This window comes from Phaenicophaeus curvirostris, chromosome 1, assembly GCF_032191515.1.
Source record: "Phaenicophaeus curvirostris isolate KB17595 chromosome 1, BPBGC_Pcur_1.0, whole genome shotgun sequence".
NCBI lineage: Eukaryota > Metazoa > Chordata > Aves > Cuculiformes > Cuculidae > Phaenicophaeus > Phaenicophaeus curvirostris.
In genome coordinates, this window is record NC_091392.1 from 146,680,851 (window position 1) to 146,701,349 (window position 20,499).

The 20,499-nt window shown below is 43.5% G+C and overlaps 2 protein-coding genes across 15 annotated transcripts in view; both read right to left on the reverse strand.

Annotated features, from left to right (window-relative positions):
• Positions 1-1,751: 1,751 nt before the first annotated feature.
• Positions 1,752-12,488, reverse strand: F7 (coagulation factor VII). Its single transcript, XM_069877721.1, has 8 exons — positions 12,268-12,488; positions 9,975-10,135; positions 9,373-9,397; positions 9,166-9,279; positions 8,135-8,275; positions 3,156-3,262; positions 2,660-2,780; positions 1,752-2,454 (listed from the first exon to the last, which is right to left on the reverse strand). Exons 1-8 carry the CDS (start codon positions 12,335-12,337, stop codon positions 1,916-1,918), a joined length of 1,278 nt encoding a protein of 425 aa, XP_069733822.1. The 5' UTR covers positions 12,338-12,488; the 3' UTR covers positions 1,752-1,915.
• A 5,708-nt stretch (positions 12,489-18,196) lies between these two features.
• The window catches only part of MCF2L (MCF.2 cell line derived transforming sequence like), a 155,752-nt gene continuing 153,449 nt past the window's right edge, over positions 18,197-20,499 (reverse strand). For all 14 annotated transcript variants that reach the window (XM_069877849.1, XM_069877817.1, XM_069877789.1 and 11 more), the window contains one exon: positions 18,197-20,463. In XM_069877849.1, coding sequence (XP_069733950.1) covers positions 20,369-20,463 — 95 coding nt within the window. In that variant the 3' untranslated portion in view covers positions 18,197-20,368. The remainder of the gene's footprint in view (positions 20,464-20,499) is intronic.

Consider the following 20,499-nt stretch of genomic DNA (forward strand, 5'->3'; position numbering starts at 1 on the left):
CAACCCAAACTATTCTATGATCCTACACTTCTACCTTTTTTTTGGGGGATGGTTTCCCTTCATGAGGTCTCTGTGCCTTGCAGAGGCCACGTCTTTGGTACTCCAAGAACCTGTAGTTGGGTGTCCTTCATCTTCTTGGCTTGCTTGAATGAGCTGCTGTATTAAAAACAGACCTAAAACCCAGCTTTGTCTGAAAAAGTCACTCCCTGCAGCCCTTAGTACTAGTTGTTTTCTTTCAGCTTTTTATCCTTTTTCTGCAAGATGATGATTTGTTCGTAAATGTCGATATTTACAGTGAAGAAAGATATTTACAGTTACAGAGAAGAAATCATCCTGTGGAGCACGGAAACCCCAAAACTATTCTAGCTCGAAGGGACTGAAAGCATGATTTTGCAATGCTCTGTGCCTCATCTCTTGAAAATGAGTTTTTTATTTGCTGGTCACTGCTCCTTGTTGCCTCCCCTCACCCTGGGAGTATATTCTGCTGGCACACATGCTTTCCTTTTAGGAGCAGCAAGAACCCCTAGGGTATGTTTTCACACTGAAAGACCTCTGTTTTCTCAGGTCTCTGCAATTTGCTGCTTTTCTCAGTTCAGTTCACTACTTAAATGAATAGTATAGCACTCTTCTACGTCAGTAAAGCAGGTTACAGGGTGTTCAGTGTTTCACAGTGTATATACAATATAATGTCAATGTTTTCCCCTAATAATAAAGTATGGTCATTAGTAACTGTCCTATTTGTTTTTAAGCTTTTGTGACTTAGCTGATATTCAGCATGATTTGAATGAATCCAAATTATAGGTTTTGCATAAGAGAAACTCTTTTCTACCTCTTGGTCAGTTTAATCTACAATCTCCCTTTCCACTGTTTTCATGCTCAGATTAGAAGATACATTTTTCAATGGTATAGTTGATTGTGTTTTCAGAGCTCTTCAGGTTCTATCATTTATCCATTAAGGCTTTAGAGAATGGTCTTTGACCAGTGTTTTGTAGATAGTCAGGCAGTTATCCTATTATAGATCTTAGGACAGAGAGTACAGTTTAGATTATACTGGACAACAAGTTAAACAAACATTCCCTTTCATTTGCCTTCTTTGGTATCGACAAGCATAATACCAAGAAAAAGATAAAATTTAATCAGTGGATTTCTTTACCGCTCATACATATAGGGCTAAATATTGGATTTAGTAACCTTACTGCAATAGTGCTTGGTACAAGAAGACTAAAATCAAGGTTTTGCAGCAGATCTGTAAATGTGTTATTAGCGTTTTCCCAGCTTTCTTGTCCTGGAGACTCCCTACAGTTCCTCCCCCTCAAAACACCTGTTGCCACTGCAACTGTTGGAAAAAGCTACTTTAACATAAGCTAAAATAAACATTTTTTTTTCTCTTTCTTCTGCTATTGCACCATTATATTACAGGACCCATCAGCATAGGAAGTTGTGAAAGCCAGAAGCATAAATGTGTTCAAAAGAGATTGCACGCATTTGTGAACAGCAAGTTCATTCATGACTGTTCAACCTAATGCAACTTCTGGCTCAGGAAGTCTGTACATCACTGATTACCAGAAGTTGAGACGGTAACTGAAGGAGGGATCGTGATATGCTTGATGTGTTCCCAACAGCATGTAGCCCTGTCCCTGAGCAGAAATGGATGCAGAATGAGAGGGACTCTGAGTCCAGTTTGTTATGGCCATTCTGTGCCTGCTTGACAAAATACACAATTTTACAAACAATACCAGAAGAGAAGGTGTTTATATATCCAAGTAGGCATTGGGCTTGTTTCAAATCACTTATAGTGATGTGGGTATCGCGTGTGTCACATACCTAAGCTAATGATGGAATGCTTCAGTAGGAAAATGGCACAAAGGGATTGAGGGGCAGTAACAGAATCTGGAAATGCACTGGTTCAGCATCATTAATCCATGTGCTTCTTCAACCAGTCAATATATTTGGATACCCTTGTGTAAACCCCGTAGCTGCCTTTAACAGCACAGCCCTTTCCCCAGCTGACAATGCCAGTCAAAAACCAGGTATTCTTGTACTTGGTAGCATGAGGTCCGCCACTATCTCCCTTGCAGGAGTCTTTAACGCCGGACAGGTCTCCTGCACAGAACATATTCTCTGTGATATTTAAATCCGTCTCCTTTTCACATTCTTGTGTCTTTACACGTGGCAGATTAACTCTCATCAGAACAGTAGAGGTGGCACCTCCGTCTAGTAGGCGTCCCCATCCACTCACTGTGGAGAACTTGATGGAGGACAGTTCGTACACTGCAAATCTTTTTTCAGGCAAACAGATAGGCACCACATAGTCAGTGAGATTCACAGGTGTTTCCAGTCTCAGGAGGGCAATATCGTTATTGACTTCTCCAGCTGTGTATCCTTCATGTGTGATTATCCTGGCAACCCCACTTTCTTGCTCGGTTTTCTCATCGTAATTTATTGCGTGTTCACCTGGAAAAGTTATTAGTTGCAGATCATGTCAGGTAGCCCCTTGGTTCCTCACAAGTTTGCAGGGATATGGGGTTTCTAGTCTGACACTTAAGGACAATTCTCTTATTTTACGAGCTGTCGCTTTTTGTCATTTACGTGGGTTTGTCAGGGTGAGAAGTTGCCGCCACAACCACAGCTTGATAACATGAGGAGGGAAGATACATACCCAGTCTCACTCGAAGCTGTATATGATGAGTATACTCCAAACAATGAGCTGCAGTGACTACCCACTCTGGGGAAAGCAGAGTACCGCCACACTTTTCTTTCCCATTCTGTATTATAAGGGCCTGCCAACATAAAACATGTTTATTACTTACGTCAAATTTGCACTTGATCTGAATCTCAGGAGTCAGGTTTTACATTGCTTCTTTCTGTCACTTTATGTAACATTGTTTAAGAATACAGTACTGATTGTCTGGAGAATTTAGGAGGGAGAACTCTTTCTATTGACATTTTCTCTGTCGTGTAGTGATAGACCACACCTATTATGACCAAGAGCACATCCCTGCAAGCCGCAACTAAAATTCTTGCCAGCAGTAAGGTTAAGGATGAAGGGCACCTTTTAAAGATTTTTAACATAATAGATTTAAAACAATGACTTTAGGATAGTGCTTTCATAAAGAAATAAAATTAAAGGCAATGAAAGATTTCTGAAGACTCACCTGCCATGGGCATTCACCTGGAGGACAGATTAAACCACCTACTATTCTCCCCTGTGCACTTGCATTTTTTTTTGCCAGCACTGGTATTTTTCCACATGGGTATTTGACTGGGGGAATTAAAAAAAAGAAATCAGCAAGCATGATTTCATTGCACTGAATTCAGAGCAAAATGTGTAAGACTGGTTCTTATAAATGTCTTCAGTGAATTCATTTTAGCTGAAAAACTGGTTTGTTGTCTGAGACTGTGGGATTTTCATAAGGAATTTAAAGGAGCTCAACAGGTAAGTAGTCTTTTTTCTTTGGAAACCAGCCAGAAATGATTGTAGGAGTGCAAACAATATACCTGCTGAGGATGTATGTCAGCACTGTGAGGGTTGGTTGCAGGCTGGAGAGTGGATATGACTCTGTCAAGCCTTGTAGTTTATGTATTTACAGCAACCCTGCTGACTTTAACTCAGTTGTACCAAGTGCGTAGCATCCATCACATGGTGACACGTGGACTTAAGCACAGGATGTGCATCTTGCTATCCCTTATTTGGATGGACCCAAAGATCATAGAATAAGAACAGAATCATAGAATAGAAACATGGAATAGTTTGGGTTGGAAGGAACCTTAAAAGGTCGTCTAGTCCAAGCCCCCTGCAATAAGAAGGGACATCTTCAAGTAGATGGGGTTGCTCATAGCCCCATCCAATCTAACCTTGAATGTGTCTAGGGATGAATCATCTAGCATCTCTCTGGACAACCCGTTCCAGTGTTTCACTACTTGCATTGTAAAAAGTGTCTTCCTTATACCTACTCTAAATCTACTCTCTTTTAGTTTAAAACCGTTATCCATTGTCTAGGTGCAACATGGCCTGCTATAAAGTTTGTCTCCATCTTTCTTATAGGCCCCCTTTAAGTACTGAAAGTTCACAATAAGGTCTCCCTGAAGCCTTCTCCAGGCTGAACAAGCCCTACTCTCTCAGCCTGTCTTCATAGGAGAGATGTTCCATCCCTCTGACCATTTTTCTGGCCCTCTTCCGGACCTGTTCCAACAGATTCATGTCTTTCTTGAGTTGACAGTTCCAGAACTGGACGTTGTATTCCGGATGAGGTATCACGAGAGCAGAGTAGAGGGACAGAATCACCTCCTTTGACCTGCTGGCCACACTTCTTTTGATGCAGCCCAGGATATGTTTGGCCTTTGGGGCTGCTAGCACACATTGCTGGCTTGTGTCCAGCTTTTCATCCACCAGTATCCTCAGGTCCTTCTTGGTCAGGCTATGCTCAATGCCTTCATCCCCCTGCCTGTATTGATACTGGAGATTGCCCTCACCCAGGTGCAGGACCTTGCACTTTGCCTTGTTGAACTTGATGAGGTTTGCATGGGCCCGCGTCTCAAGTCTGTCAAGGTCTCTCTGGATGGCATCCTGACCCTCAGGTGTGTTAACTGCACCACTCAGATTGGTGTTGTCTACAAACCTAATGAGTGTGCGCTCAATCCCATTGTCTGTGACGTTGATGAAGATATTAAATAGTACTGATCCCAGTATGGACCTCCAAGGCACACTGCTTGTCAATAGTCCCCATCGGAAAACTAAGCTGCTGACAATGCTCTGGATGTGACCATCCAACCAATTCCTTGTCCACAAGAGTCCTCCAATCAAATCCACATCTCTGCAATTCAGAGGGAACTATGTTGTGGGGGACTGTGTCAAAAGCTTGTGGAAATCCATATAGACGACAGCGCTAGCTCTTCCCTTACCTACGGACATAGTGGCTCCATCACTACAAGGGGGCACTAGGTTGGTCAGGTGGGCCATGCCCTTGGTAAAGCCATGCTGGCTGTTTCAAATCACCTCCCTGTTCTCTATGTGCCTTAGCATAGCTTGTAGAAGGATCTTTTCTGTGATCTTCCCAGGCACAGAGATGAGGCTGACAGGTTGCTAGTTCCCAGAACGCTCCTTTCTACCCTCTTTAAAAATGGGTGTGATGCTTCCCTTTTTTCAGTCAACAAATACTTCACCTGACTGGCGTGGCTTTTCAAATATCATGGAGATTGGCTTGGCAGCTACGTCAGGCAATTCTCTTAGGACTCTGAGATGCATCTAGTCAGGTCCCATAGAGTTATGTATGCTCAGGTTCCTCAGGTGTTCATGAACCTGGCCTCTTAACAGTGGGAGGGACCTTGATCTCCTAGTCCCTGCCTACAGGTCCATCCACTTGAGAGGTGTCAGAAGAGAGATTGACAGTGAAGACTGAAAGAAAAAAAGTCGTTTAGTACCTCAGCCATCTCTTTGTTGTTACCAGTTTGCCAGTCATGTTCATGGGGGGGCGGGGGGTGGGAGGTACCTTTGCTTTGACCTTCTTTTTCTGGTTGACATACTTGTAAAAGCACTTATTATTCTTTATGTCCCTTGCAAGTTCAGCTCCAGCTGCGCCTTAGCCTTCCTGACTCCGTTCCCACACAACAGGGCAGCATCCCTATACTTTTCCCAGGATATATGTCCCTACTTCCACTGCCTATGCATTTCCCTCTTGCCCTTTCGTTTGATGAGCAAGTCTCGATTCTGCCATGCCGGTCTCTTGCCTTCCTTTTCTGATTTCTTCCGCCTGGGAACTGAGACCTCTTGCACTCTATGGAAAGCATCCTTAAATACCTGTCAACTCTGTTCTGCTCCTTTGTCCCTGAGGACAGTTTCTGAGGGGGGGTCCTATTAACTAACTCCTTGAAGAGCTGGAATTTTATTTTCCTAAAATTCACAGTCCCGATTTTACTCTTTGCCTGACCCATATCCCTCAGGACGGCAAACTCCACCAATGTATAATCACTGCAGCTCAGGCTGCCTCCAGTCTTAACACCATTGATTAGCTCACTTGCACTGGTGACCATCAGGTCCAGTATCACATCCCTTCTGGTAGGGCTGTCTATTACCTGGCTTAAGAAGTTATCCTCAGTGCATTCTAGGAGTCTCTTGGATTGCCTACAGCTCACTGGGCTACTTTTCCAGCAGATGTTGGGGTGGTTGAAGCCCCCCAGCAGGATGAGAGTCTACGAGTGCAATGCCTCCTGTAGCTAAATCTCCTATGACAGCAGACACTATGTCATCTCATCTACCTCTTGACAGACTGTAACTAGCTTGCTTGGGTCCAGAGCATCCTTGATTCTTCCAGAGTGCACATCTCAGTCTAAAATTCATTTTTAGCCTGAACAAGCATGTCAAGATTGCCAAAAAGAGAATCATAAATCTTAAGGACTGAACCTGCAATAGAGTTGCACTACAGAGGAAGCCTTGGTGTTTTCAATACATCCTTCACCCAACAGAGTTTTCCTTTCAAGAAGAAGGTCTATCTTTGAGGTTTTTTGTGTGTCATGTGGCTGTGCTGTAACTGATCGCGCTGTCCCTTACATCCAGCTGTCACTCTGACAACTTTGAGAGGATGAGTGCTCACCCTCTATCACTTTGGGACTCAGGACCCTATAGTCTCTGCTGAGTAGAAACCGATACCTCCCTAGATCTGCAATAGCCTGCACGTTCCGATTACTGCAGCTCATGCAAAGACAGCATCAAGCTCCTACAGGTACATGCAAGGTATGGAAAAGCAGGTTCTTCAGTGGCAGCTGGTGGAAGGTCAGCGTAGATGTAACACAAACCCGTCCCTGCTAATGCTGTATGGAGGTCATCTCAAATTTGGGTGCTCAAAAGGGACATTGTAAGAGATGACAGAGGGACAGTGAAGGGACTGTCTGACAGCTACACGGTTTTGTCTTCTTGCAGCACATGGCCAGTGCTACAGATATTTTGGTCCCCAAGAAGCAAGCAGCAATAAATACACCTTCATCACAGGGGAAGGCATGCTGAAAAGCCTGTTGGGAGTATTGAATTTGTCGTTCTCAGGTTCTAACAAAAGCAGCTTCCCCATCACATGATATTGCAGAATCTGCTAATAAGGGATAAGCACATTACTAGACATTGTTTTGTAATGAAATTGCTGTTGTTGAGAGCTAGGTTGTCATTATCAGTTCTCTGCATGAGTGCTCCACTGAGGTGCATGTAGGGGGGGCATTACCCCTCAGAATTACTTCACATGCTCCCTGCAGCTTTGTCCGTTATGTTCATGTCCCCAGGGGTCTCTCTGTCCCCTGTAATAAAGTAAATGAAGTAGGCATCTGCAACAGAGTCGGGTGCCAGCTCATGTATTGGAAAAAATAATTAACTTGTGCTACCTTTATCCCAGCTGAAATTTACCTTGTTAGATGAGTGAGAGAACTATCTAGCCAGAGTGTCTAGAGGAATACCAAAGTGTATTGGTTCTAACACACAGGGAAAAAAAAAAAGAGGAAAAAACCAAACCAAAACCAAAAACTGGTGTTTTTCTTTAGTTTTAATGGGCCCTATCCTCTCTTGGTCTCTGTGCTGAAATAAATATGGTAATAAAATCTGTAGTCTCAAATTCAGATTAGAGCTCCAAGAGTAAAACACTGCTGCCCCCATAATATTCGCACACTGTGAATGTAAACTGAAATAATAAAAAACTTGAGGCCCAGAGCTCCTCCATCCACCAGAAACCCCTTTGCCTTACCCCAAATCCCTGACTACCTGCTGCTGCGCTTTTTCTTTAGACCACGTGGCCATGGGCTTATCTCCACTGCTCAGTTCTTCTCTACTGTACAGTGTTGAGAGCCTTCCCCATGGAGGAGACAGGGGTTCAGTTCCCTCCTTGGTCCTATCAAGTGGGATGTTCAAACACAAATTTCCCGCATCCCAGAAGAATGGACCTCTGGGACCAGGAGGGAGGGGTCTGAAATGCTCCCTGCTCACTGTGCGTGCTTTCCCAACTGCTTTTCTGGGGTGTTTAACTTCCACCAGAAGCCCAAGCCTACTGCTCTGGGCTCTGCCCTTGAAGAAGCGGTGGGGAGCAGGTGGCTCAGAGTTATACACCTCCTGATGTGTATGTATTGGCTTAAACTTAGCATCAGGCTGGTTTTGTCTTACCTTGGGGAATGCAGGATACACCATCGCTTGCTAAAGTGTAATCATCTGCACAGAAGCACACTCGTTTTTCAGACTGCCGGTCAGTACAGTACTGTTCACAGCCACCGTTGTCATAAATGCACTTCAGTTTGTCAGCTATGGCTAAAGCCAGAGAAAGAGTATTTAGACTTCCAAAAGTGGATTTTGGTGACCATGAGTCAATTGCAACTTGAAATATTGACAGAGAAGCAAGGCAGCAAAGCAGATTTCTGTGATTTATGCACGGAAACTGCAGGAAAAACACCTTACGTTTGGCAAAACAAGGCAGACCTGGATGTCCAGGGATTAGGGAGGAAGAACCTATGCCTAAGAAACATACACATAAAATTAAATCAGTCTGCATTTTTACAGCACCTGTGCTGTCTGGGGGTCTTGAAACTGTGTGGTAAGCATCCTAATATATGGCTGAAAAATTATAACTATTTTGTATTTTGCCACTTGGCAGAAGGATGCTCTGGGATGACCATTGAGACTGCCTGGTTAGACGTGATGACTGCCTAGTCCTTGTTTGAGCTCAGCACGTTCTGAGGGTGTAAGTGTAACACTCGCTATGTAGTGCCCACTGAAATAAACGGAAACACTTCATTCACCACTGGATCTTTCCCCTTGGGCTTTGTATGATGTATGTGTGGTTCTCATGCACAAACTGCACCAAGCTTCCAGGTCAAAGTAACTTTAGCACTTAGATAGGGGGAAAAAAATCCTCCTTTTCTCTCAGACTGTGCAAAAAAAAGCAAAATAAATTTTCTCAAAGTCATCATAGGGTGATGATTGTCTGGGTGCCTTGCTGTGCCTGATTACCGGCAGGTTAGATCTATCACACGGCACTGCAGACAGCATGAACAGTAGCTGTCACTGCTAGAATGATGCAGAACAGTAGCTGTCACTGCTAGAAAGATGCAGATTGGTAGTGATTGCTACTGTTTCTCTTAATGCCTTGCATTTGAAGGAATAATGACATTTTTATTTTGTTAAGCTATGCCAGAGCTGACCTTTTTCACAGCTTTTGCCCTCATATTCGGCAGGACAGCGGCACACGTAATCCCGAAACTGGTCGTCGCAACTCCCGCCATTCTGACAGGGGTTGGAGTCACACTGGTTGGGGTCTGTAAAAACATGCAGTGTCAGTCCAGCTCATGCAAAGACCTGCAGAAGCAGGAGAGTTTTCGCAGCTGCTAAAACATCCCAAACAATCGTACCGGAATAGATGTGCCAGAACTCTTTCTGGAAGAAAAAGATGCGAGAGTTGATTAAAGAGAAATAAACACAAATTGAGTCCTACAGCCCTTGTAGTACCAGGATTTACAGGCAGCCACAGTGATGCCCTTTTGCCTTTATTATTTATGAAGTTTGATACCCATAAAATAGTCTACATTGTTTCCCACATTCTACATTATTTTTATCTACTGATAGAGAAGGGCACCGTGTGACACACATGGATAGGTTCTCCGTCAATAGCCTTCATACAGCTGAGGTGGTATTGACTGAAATAGGTGTTGCCAAAACCAATAATTTAAGGTATGATCAGGCCAGGAATTACTGGGGGCCTGGGAAGATGACAGAGAGCATCCCCATTTCCCCCACCTCCCAGATCAGTACTGCCTGGGCTGGGCCATGAAGTGTAATCTCCTGCAACTCATTCCTGCTGTGCATCCTCCTATAAATGTGAGGAAAAGATGCAAATAGCAGGACACAAAGTGCTTTTTTGTTTTAGCTGTCATGGTTTAAAAGGTCAAAGCACACCCTTGAGTAGGGGGAGTCCATTTGACAGCGAGTGCTCACCCATACCCACGTTACTTACTGTCCTTTCATCATCACGGTAAATCTCTCTTGCTTCCTCAAAGGAACAATTTTCTTCCATGCATTCTCGCTCCAGTGACCCCAGTTTTAGCTCTTCAAAGAAGCTATTGGCTCGTCTTTGTCTCTGCAAAATGTTGCTTGCCTCTTCCTTCTTTAGAAAGACTGAAAAACAGCGGCATGTTCTGTTTGTCATACGTTTTGTCATTCTCTCCAGGCAGAGAGGATGGGGGGATGATTTCCCCTGGAGGATTTTCTGCTTCCCAGGCTTTTTTTCTGAGATGCTTTAGAAAAGAAATGGGCAAGTGTGAAAGAGCCTCCTTTCTCTGGCCTGCTCCCCAGGTGAAGTGGCAGCACATGGTTACTGAGCCCAGAGCTTAACAGAGGATGGTGTGTTGCTCTGGTGTTGCATGTCATATAGTAGGTCTCAATATGTACAGTGTGTTCCTTTCAGCTGAAAAGCATGTGTGGCTGATATATATGGCAACACCTGATTTTCCTCTACTTGCTACACCTGATGAGAGGTGCTGGACAGGTGCTCCAGTCCTCAACAATGTTACATCACACCCCTTCACTCTTCGGACCTGCAGAAGGGACTGACTTACCTGCCACTAGCAGACTATGATTTAAAAAACACTGCTTTAATATATAAGGAATACTTATATATTAGGAAGACTGGGCAATACTGTGTGCGTTTCCTAGTGAAGCCTGTGGATGGCTCCTAGCTGCTCACAGCACCACAGACCACAGACACAGGGGGTCTTCTCCCCATGCATCTCTGAAATGCTTTGGAAAGACATTGAGTACACAGGTTCAACCAACAGCAAACATGAGCAGTATGGACATCATGGAGTTACATCAACTTCAGAAGTGTGCACTGAAAGATCTGATGGCATTGTCACCACGCTGACCTGTTTTCCAGCTTTAGGATACAAGCACATCGCACAACTATGCCCTCCTAGTACAATTCAGGGTATTGAACAAGAAATCCTGGTGCTGCGATGTACGTTCACTTCATGTACTACATAGAACAAGTCTTGAAATAATTAATTTTGCATTCCCCCCCCGCCTTCATATCAGGAGGAGTTCTGGAGCTTCATGACAACAACTTCTATTTCAGTGCTTTTAACTATTTCCCCTGGTATCGTGAGTAAATTTGGAAATTAAGGCTGCATATACTGCCTGCCTTTCCCCTGGGATATTCTCCATTATGTGACACCTGAGAGAGCCAGAGTTACCTCCTACCTACCAGAAGGGCCCTGAGGTGGTCACCAAAACCAAGACTCATATGTGTCCTCGCTGACATGCAGACAAACATAAATCCTGAGAGGGTTTATTCCAGTCTGGTGAGATGTCTCCAAACATTTGTGTCTAATCCGAACACTTGCTGAATTACATGCAAAATAGTGGTAATTTTCCCTATATTTCAAAGTTACTTGAAAGAATAAAATATTGTGTGGTGTGCATTGAATTTTCCTCAGGGTGCTTCATAAATATTTGCCCATTGTAAGAAAGTCAGTTGGATCTTTCTGTTGTGATTGCAAAGCCAGGCTGTATGCGTTCGGTACAGCTTTATTTAATGGCTGTTAATTAACCTTACACTGGAGAAATATAACAGATCTATCAGTGCACAGGAACAGACTCTGACAGAGGAGCCTGGGTGAATGGCTGGGGACATCCTCCTGCTTTTATTTCAGCGTTCTCCACTTATTTACATTGGAAGGTTTTTTGACTTTGCTCTGTGCTTTTCCACCTTTGTTCACTGCAATGTGGGAGACCCAGTCAATGCTTAACTGGGCATCTGAAAGTACTGGGGCTGCTTTATTAATCTGGGAGCTGATTTTCAGACACATACTGGAGCCACCAAAGAGCTACCACCTCACTGCCCTCCACTGCTGCTGAAACAGGGTGGATCCTCACCTCTTTAATTTCTCATCACCTGAATGGCAGTGTATTCATTCTTTGCTTTGAAAAAGTCCATAGGTCAATAAGAAATAAGAATAAATCCAAGTTCCTTTTGTCACATAGTGGGCAGACAGCTTATGGTATACCTGCTGTTTGTGCAGTGAGAGAATAGATTCATTTAGCAGCCTGCGGTGCTTTTCCTTTAGTTGGCAAAATAAGCAGGTGTCTGCCAGCACAGAAACAAGCAAAAGCCTTAGAATAATTCACAGGCACATCCAGAGCAAGGACAAACATGCAGGAGTGCTCAAAACTTGCAATGAAAATTAAATCTAAGTAACAAGAGAGAGGTCCATTGCCTGTAAAGATAATAACAGTCCTATCCTGTGACATACCTGCATCCAGAGAAAGAGGAATCAGTAGCGGAAGGCAGAGGAACAAAGCCACACACTGCCTGGAATCCATGATGAACCCTGTGAGCCAGTGTCCCAGTCATGTATTGACATTTCAGCAAGGACTGTTTGGTCAAAGAGCTCAGCTTCAAATGCTCAGAGTCAGAGGAGGGGCTGGCGAGTCACAGAAACAGAATAAGATCCATGACAGCCCAGTGAGCTGAACAGAAGGGCACATGAAAATCCTGCAGAGTGCTGCATTCACACAAGCGAGAGCTTGGTTTTGAAGGGCGCTCTCCTGACCTGTGCAAAGGCTGTACTGAACACAGGCTGTGCTGATTACACAGGCTGCTACCCTAGGCTTTCATGTTCCATCTAATGTGCCTTTTTCATAAGAAACATAAATGCTGGGACCCTGCATCTGTATGACTGGCACTAACTTGGCCACATTAGCCTCTTATACAGAGAGCAGGGACATGACATTCATCTTGAATCAGTAGGCAAGATACAGACTTTAAGTGCTTTTCGGGGTATGATCAAACCACTAACATCTGTCTTTTCCCATTTCTCTGTCCACAGCTAAAGCTCTGCACTTCTGGCTGAATTTGCTTGGAGGCACTAATTAATCAACAAGAAACACCCTACACTGTTTTTCTCTGTCTTTATCACAAGACTCATGTGGATTGCCCAAGTTTTACCAGCTGGAAAGGGTGCTGACCTGATCCATGTTATATTTCATTAGCAACGATAGGGGTTTGAGGGGCTGATCTGCAGACAACCTTTTATCTGGAACACAAGCAGTCCTGATTTCACAGAAATCAATTAAATGGCATCAGACTAGAGAGCTGACAACATTCTTAGGGAAATATTTACTTAAGATAGCAGTGAGGTAAAGAGCATGTTTGTCTATGAGAAGTGAAGAGTTTTCTGAGGGCTGGAGTATATTTGAGGCCATCCTCCCCATTCTGTGTGGAAAGGAAGAAGGTTCAGCTCTGCATCTAAACACTACAGCAAAGAAAAGCAACGGCTGGATTTTTACTTCGCTGCCAAGGCTCAGCGTATCTCCCTGCAGAAGTCATGATTGCTTGGGAAAGCCAGGATCCCGTCTGTTCTTTGCACACAGTCCTGTTTAGTGGTGGGGCACAAGGCTGGACATCCTGCTTTGAAATCGCTTTCCCAAGAGGGGTCACCCGGGCACTTCTCTGGATCGCAGCCTGGCTAATTCCCAGCAGCCTTGTTCCTAGGACTGTTTGGGATGGGTGGCAGGTCCTGTCCCAGGGCAGAGGAAGGAGGCCAGTTACTGGAATGCAAAAAGGAGTTGCAGCAGCCTCATGCTGTCTCCATTTCTGCTTTTTGGGAACCCTCATAGCCTCCCAACATGAACCTCATCCCTTGTTTGCTTGCCTAAAAGAGTTGGGAGTATCAAGGGCATGTTCAGCTTAGCAAGACCAAAGCTAAACTTGTTGGAGCTGCCTGAAAATTTCTCTCTTTCTCTCATCTTCTTGGGGAAAGATCTAGCCTCATTGCTTTGAATGAGTCACAGAGATCAGAGCATGAGGTTGTGCCTCCCACACCTGAGGCCAGCCTGGGTCTGTTCCTATTGCTCCCCTAAGCTGCGTTTCCTTAGCCTGGGTAGCATCTCCCTGCCAGGGTGGGTGGAGTGGCCACCACTCCACAGCAGGATCACAGCCCCTCTGCACCCCTTGCTTTCTCATCTATTTTGCAGATCTTATACATCTCCTAATATTGATGCAATATTTTCCTTCTTTCCTCTGTTGGCATTCCTTAAGGATGAATGCTTTATTTTTTATTGCTTGGGAATACAGCCAAATGCTCATTATTTTTAGAGCCCAGGAAGAAGCCCAAGTGCTGGGAACAAATCAGTTCATATAGGGACAATCTTTCTTCCAAGAAAAATTCTTGCAATTAGGTTTCATCAAGGATGACAGGGATGCCCATGCCCATGAGGAGAGTCACTGGAGATTCAGCAGTCCCAGGGCTTCACCGCAGCTCTTTGCTCATAAACTTCATAGTCACATATCTTGTCTCAAAGCTTTTTCCTACCAACTGCAGCTGGGCCACTTCTTTGGTTAAGGAGCTCTGTTTTTAAAGAAAAGCTCCTCTTCCTTGCTGTCTTAGACGCCAGACAGAGGAGCAAATGTCAGTTCATTAGCTTTCCTTCCCCAGAAGATCCCTAAGTATCACTTCATTTTTCTTCTTGTGTAGTCTTGCTGTAGTTCATGAGAATTGACCCGATATTCTGCTCCATATATCTCCTTGCCACTGCAGGCTTCAGCCTTAGCTTATATTGCCTGAGCAAATCCAAGAAAAATAATGCACTGTTGAATTAAAATTAATCAATTATCTTCAATTAATTTTTCAAAGATAATATTTCAGCACCAAATGAGCTAATCTGAGTAAAACTTTCAAAATAAAAATGCAAAACTTGATCCTTGAAGTCTTCTTGGACTTCAGCAAAGCCTTTGACACAGTCTCTCACAGCATTCTGCTTGGGAAACTGTCAGCCTCTGGCCTGGACAGGCGCACACTCTCCTGGGTGGAAAACTGGTTGGATGGCCGGGCCCAGAGAGTGGTGGGAAATGGTGTGAAATCCAGCTGGAGGCCAGTGACAAGTGGGGTTCCCCAGGGCTCAGTGCTGGGTCCAGCCCTGTTCAATGTCTTTATCAATGACCTGGGTGAAGGCATCGAGTGCACCCTTAGCAAGTTTGCAGATGACACTGAGCTGGGTGAGAGTGTGCATCTGCTGGAGGGTCGGGAGGCTCTGCAAAGGGATCTGAACAGGCCTGAGAAGAAGAGGCTGAGGGGAGACCTTATTGCTGTCTACAACTACCTGAAAGGAGGTTGTGGAGAGGAGGGTGCTGGCCTCTTCTCCCAGGCGACAGAGCACAGGACAAGGGGGAATGGCCTCAAGCTCTGCCAGGGCAGGTTCAGACTGGATATCAGAAAGAAATTTTTCACAGAAAGGATTGTGGGGCACTGGCAGAGGCTGCCCAGGGTTGAGTCACCATCCCTAGAGGTATTTAAAAGATGGGTAGATGAGGTGCTCAGGGACGTGGTTTAGTGGCAGATAGGAATACTTGGACATGATGATCCAAGAGGTCTTTTCCAACCTGGTGATTCTGTGATTTTATGATTTTCTACCACCATCTTTAGGCCGATGCTGGTACAGGCAGGAGCAGGCTCAGAGGTACTTGGGAGAGGTGCAAAGCTGCCCAGCGAGCCTATTTTAGTACATCATCTCATCTTGTCTTACTGCTACAGGGACTTTGCATTGTGGGTGATTTTGACCCCTCTCTGCAGAGGCAGAGCCGCAGCAGAGCCGGCAAAGCTCCTCATGGTTTACCTTTCCCTTGCTTACAACGCCACCTCTCCCTGTGAAGGGCTAAAGGACTCACCTTTCTGCAGCACTGCCATCTTTCTAACAGCCTGCTTTTTGTGTACACCATGCTGCTTTTTTTCTTTCAAGAATTTATCTGGTCATAACACCATCCCCAGTTCTTTTTAGGAAAAGGCTTGAGCTCTGGCCAAGGATGCTTTACTTCGAACATCCTTCAGACCAAGCGAGTCCATTGATGTGCATTTATTTATGTGCGACAAGATATTTTGAGCTAACCATGTACAACAGCACTTGAGCAGCTGAGGGAGGGAATAACTATGCTGAAATAACTATACTGGCCTTACCCACACAGCAGCAGAGCCCTCCAATGCCTTGCTGCCCTGGGGTCTCCATGCCCCTGCCCTGCTTTCTTTAGAGACCGTGCCTGGTGGGAACCAGGCTGACATTGCAGAGGCTGTGGCCACAGGAGCAAGCAGGGTGCTACTACTCAGGGAGAAAAACGCTGCAGCTGTTCAGGAAGCAAAACCTGCCTGGGAAAGTCAGTTTTCTCCAAATTGCTCCCTGGAGGTGGAGGGAGCACAGGGGCAATGGGGCAGCACTTGGGTAGCAGTAGGTGAGTTTACTTCTGGTCTGGCAGAAGCCTCGTACAGCAGCTACTTGGGGATACGACATGCAGGATTTTTTCAAGTTAAAACCTCTTTGTGACCTGTACTCCTTGCCCCACTAGCCTCATTGTTCATCATCACCCACCTGCTCTGTGCTCTTCCCTTCTCATCTCTGACTAAATGATGTATTACAGCTGAACACATCAGCTGGAGGGCTGGTGGCTTGGAAATACGTAGAACGGAATTAGAAAAAAAACAGGAGAAATCCAATACAATCTTGCTGGGGAAGGAGCTGGCAGCCCTCTGCCTGAGCTTTATCTCAGGAACTACTCCTGCTGCCTTTCATGAAACAGCTCCCTAGTTAAGGGGAACTTAATACTTATGTTGGCCAAAGGCCTTGGTCTATCCTCCTGGTCTCATCCTATCACAGAGTTTGTAAGGAGAAGCTGTTTATTGAGTGCTTTGCAATTAGACGTCAGAAAACTACTTTGCCCTCTTAGAGTCCTTAGACAGTCATTCATTTCTTTCCAGCTGTTTATAAGTCTCCAAAAAAATTCTCATCTTTATCTCCCTTAACAGCTGTTAAAATAAACAGTAGTTATGGCTAATGTGGCCATTGTAACTTACATGCTACCTATTCATTGCCTTTCAAATGCAAAAGAACTTATTTCAACATCTAAACACCTAATTTTGATAATACGGTATCTAGAGCTATTTACACCAAATCTTAAGGGATAACAGAATCCAGGTCTTCTACTCCAACATCCTAAGTTAAGGGAATTGAACTTGGGTAGCTTCCTACTACCCAAGCTGATCTACCACTCGCTCCCACAAATCTAGGGAAACTGGACTTATGTGGACATTCAAAGAGGACACAGAAGGGGAATGGAAGTTCTTGTCATCTTGAAAGAACCAACGTAAATTAGTTACAGTCCAAAGTCCTCAGTTTTGCTCACTGCAGACATCCGTGCAGAATGGAGAAAGGGTTTTGTACTCCACCTAGAAAACTGCATCCATGTCTAGGGAAGACTTTGCTCCAACATTGAAGCAATTATCTAAGATTTAAGAAACCCAAAATAAATCCATAGTGTTTGCAGTAGGAAATAAACATCCTAAGAATTAAAGAGAAAACAATCATTATTAAGGTTTCACATAGAAAAGTCTCTACTTTCCACCAAGATAAATCTGGGCTGGAATTCATCCATTCTTTTCTGTAATGATTCTGATGTGGTTATGCTCACAAAGGCTGGACCTCCTTTTGCTCAGAACAGTAGGATTACCCACTACAGAGGTAGCAGTTATGTTAATGAACATAAGAATAAATCCCAGTAAGAGTTTAGCTAGATCATGTAATCGCACATGACCACCAACCCAGCCCAAATCACTCCAGTCAGTGTGAAATTCATCTCCTACCAGGGCATGATGGTCCTTAAAGCCATTAATCAATGAATGCTCAAACATGTTCCTTTTCAGGTGCTGCAAGTGTGAACGTGGTTTCTCACTTCTCACCCTGTTGCAGCTGTTGCCAGACGTAGACCTCAACTTGTTCTACTGAGATCAGAGGATCAGAAGAAGTGTGTGTACAGGAGGAGGGGAGCCACAGGATACACAGCTTTTGTAGGGAAAAGTCCAACAGTCATGTGCTGTTTTTTTTAAAAAAAAGAGTGTGTGGGAGAATAAGTCTGGTTACCTGGCACTTGCTTTCATTTTTATCCTTAACCTGCAGGCATGTTTAAATTCCCAGTATCGGGTAAGACAGGACAATAGGGGTAAAATGGTGTTTTTCCAAGACAGTCCAGCATGAGTAGCAAAAGGTTTGAACACATGGATCCTGACAAACATGTTGCTTTCTAGGCTGGCAACATCCAGACAGACCTGGTTTTCTATCCCGAATCTTTCAACCTACCTCTGTTTTCTTATGAAACACACGAGCAGCTCTTACGGCCAAGACAAAATAAAACACAGAGCATGTCTGTATAAAGGCATTCAGCAAGAAGCGCTGAAATTTATTCAAATTTTTATAATTACAATAGAGACCTCTGACTTTGAACTTCTAATTCACACCAGCAGTAAAAAAGGAAATGCTGAAATGGGTTGAATTAAAGTGCAATGATGTGGAGAAAACCATTGAAATAACACAAATGAGGCTGCAGTGAAAAATGAAAGGACAGTCTCATCCCAGCAATGACAGCAATATATAAGTAAATTATGTTACAGATAATTTACAAAATAACTTACATATATGAAGATAAGCTGAATCTCATGTTGCCATTCCATTGTTAAATATCAGACTAAATATTCCTGGTCAGCACAATACTATATGGGATAATTAACAAAAAAGATCAGAGGACTTCTGCTTTGGGAAAAATGCCTGAAGTAAAACCCTGATCAGCATTTATACTGGAGTATTGCAAGAAACCTAAGTATTTATGAATTGTAAAGTGACACATTCAGCAGCATGAAGACTATAAATACATCTTTTACATTGATACATTATATCTACACACATATACATATCTACACACACATATATATACACATACAGGCACATACATATGCACATATATGTGTGTGTATATATATGTTTCTATTTGTACTGACCATGGTCAGCTGCATTTTGATTGCATCTGGGGCAGTTGCTTTTGCAACTCAGGAGTAACATAATTCTTCAGAATATTTGTCCTTTGAGTTTCCTAAGCTGCAGCCCCTAAAATCTAAATTTATGGCATAAAGATAGACTTCAGGGCTCAGCCATCAGAGGGTCTGATGATTAACAGCAGTTCTCGTTGACATAATTTGCTGTGCTTAGGGCTTCTGAAAAATTACTCTTCATGTCCACATTAGTTTTAAGTAATATGGTATATGAATCGGTTAAAAAACTATTTTCATGTAAGCTAAAATATTTGAAAGATGGACAGGAATGAATACAGCATTCCATACACGCACAGTTTTGTACTGTTTGTAAGGATGAAGTGCAAAGAACATCTGACAAGTTGAAAATTTACAACATTGGCTTACATCATAGTTAGAAAAGTGGCAAGTTTAGCATTACCCTTCCTTTAAAAAAATTAAAATACTTGTCTGTAGCATAAATCTAACTTGTCTAATAAAGATTTTTTCCTTCCCCTTTTATAGAAAAATTATGCTGTGGTTTATTTCTCCTTGAATAAAACTGCAACAAACGCTATTGACTAAAATTACACCTGGTTTCTAGCCCTCATAGGTATGTCTGAAGGAAGGCTCTTGACCTACAGAGCAGCCACAATAGTTTCCTTTACCCGTAATTCCATGTTAACTGTGAGAGCTGAAGGTAACCATGCAATTACAATTAAGAAATCATTTAGTGAATAAGAACATTTGTGTTTCATTGTGCACCCGTGTAAGGAAAAAGATACTACTAAATTGCCAAGGCTATGTAAACTCAAGTGATCTTGGTGAAGAATTTGTTGTGAGGCCAAAATATCTCAGAAAACAGCTATTCCATTGCCCACGTTATTAAAAGGTTGGAAAGGATAAAATAATATTTTCTTTTGATGCTGTTGTGGTCAGCAAATTAGTCATTTCTGCTTCCCAGTCTTTAGAGAGTAAAGGAGTATCCTGAAGACCCAAGAGAAGAGAAAAGGCTGGATCAAACCTCCTTCCTGGTTGCGGCAAGAGTCTCATTCAATGCATTGACCAAGGTGCATCCTTGGAGAAAGGGTTTTTTGGGGAGGAGAAATTGTAAACTTGGATTTATATTCTTCATACCTATCCTGTACAATGATTGCTGTGTTATTAGTTTACAATAAGGATTTAGCACTCCGCACATTTTGTTTGCTCACATTCAGGTCCTGGCTGTTACAAAATGGTGCAGTTCTGCAGAAAACTGACAATATGTAAACAGATCTGCAGCTTCAGACTTCAGAGCAGAAGCCTCTACGAGACCCTATTTCCAATCGCTTAACTTTTATTTACAACTTCACATTCCGTGCACTTTTCATTGGGATCTTCTGGGAGAACCTGTTAAAAATCACCAGCGAAAATACTCGAAGTTGGCAACACAGAACTGGTGGTTCTCAGTTTGAGTCCAATATCCAGAGCTCTGCCACAAAATGACAGACTCTGGGTTTACCTTCCACAGAAGTGTGAAGAAAATTTAATGTTAGCCCTTAATGTCCGAGAAACTGGTGCTGCTGGCATTGCAACTATCACTGCAACTTGATGACGTGCTCAAAGTGCTGGAGGCAGTGCCTGATTCTAGGAAAGAAAAAAAAAACAAACACAAACACATAA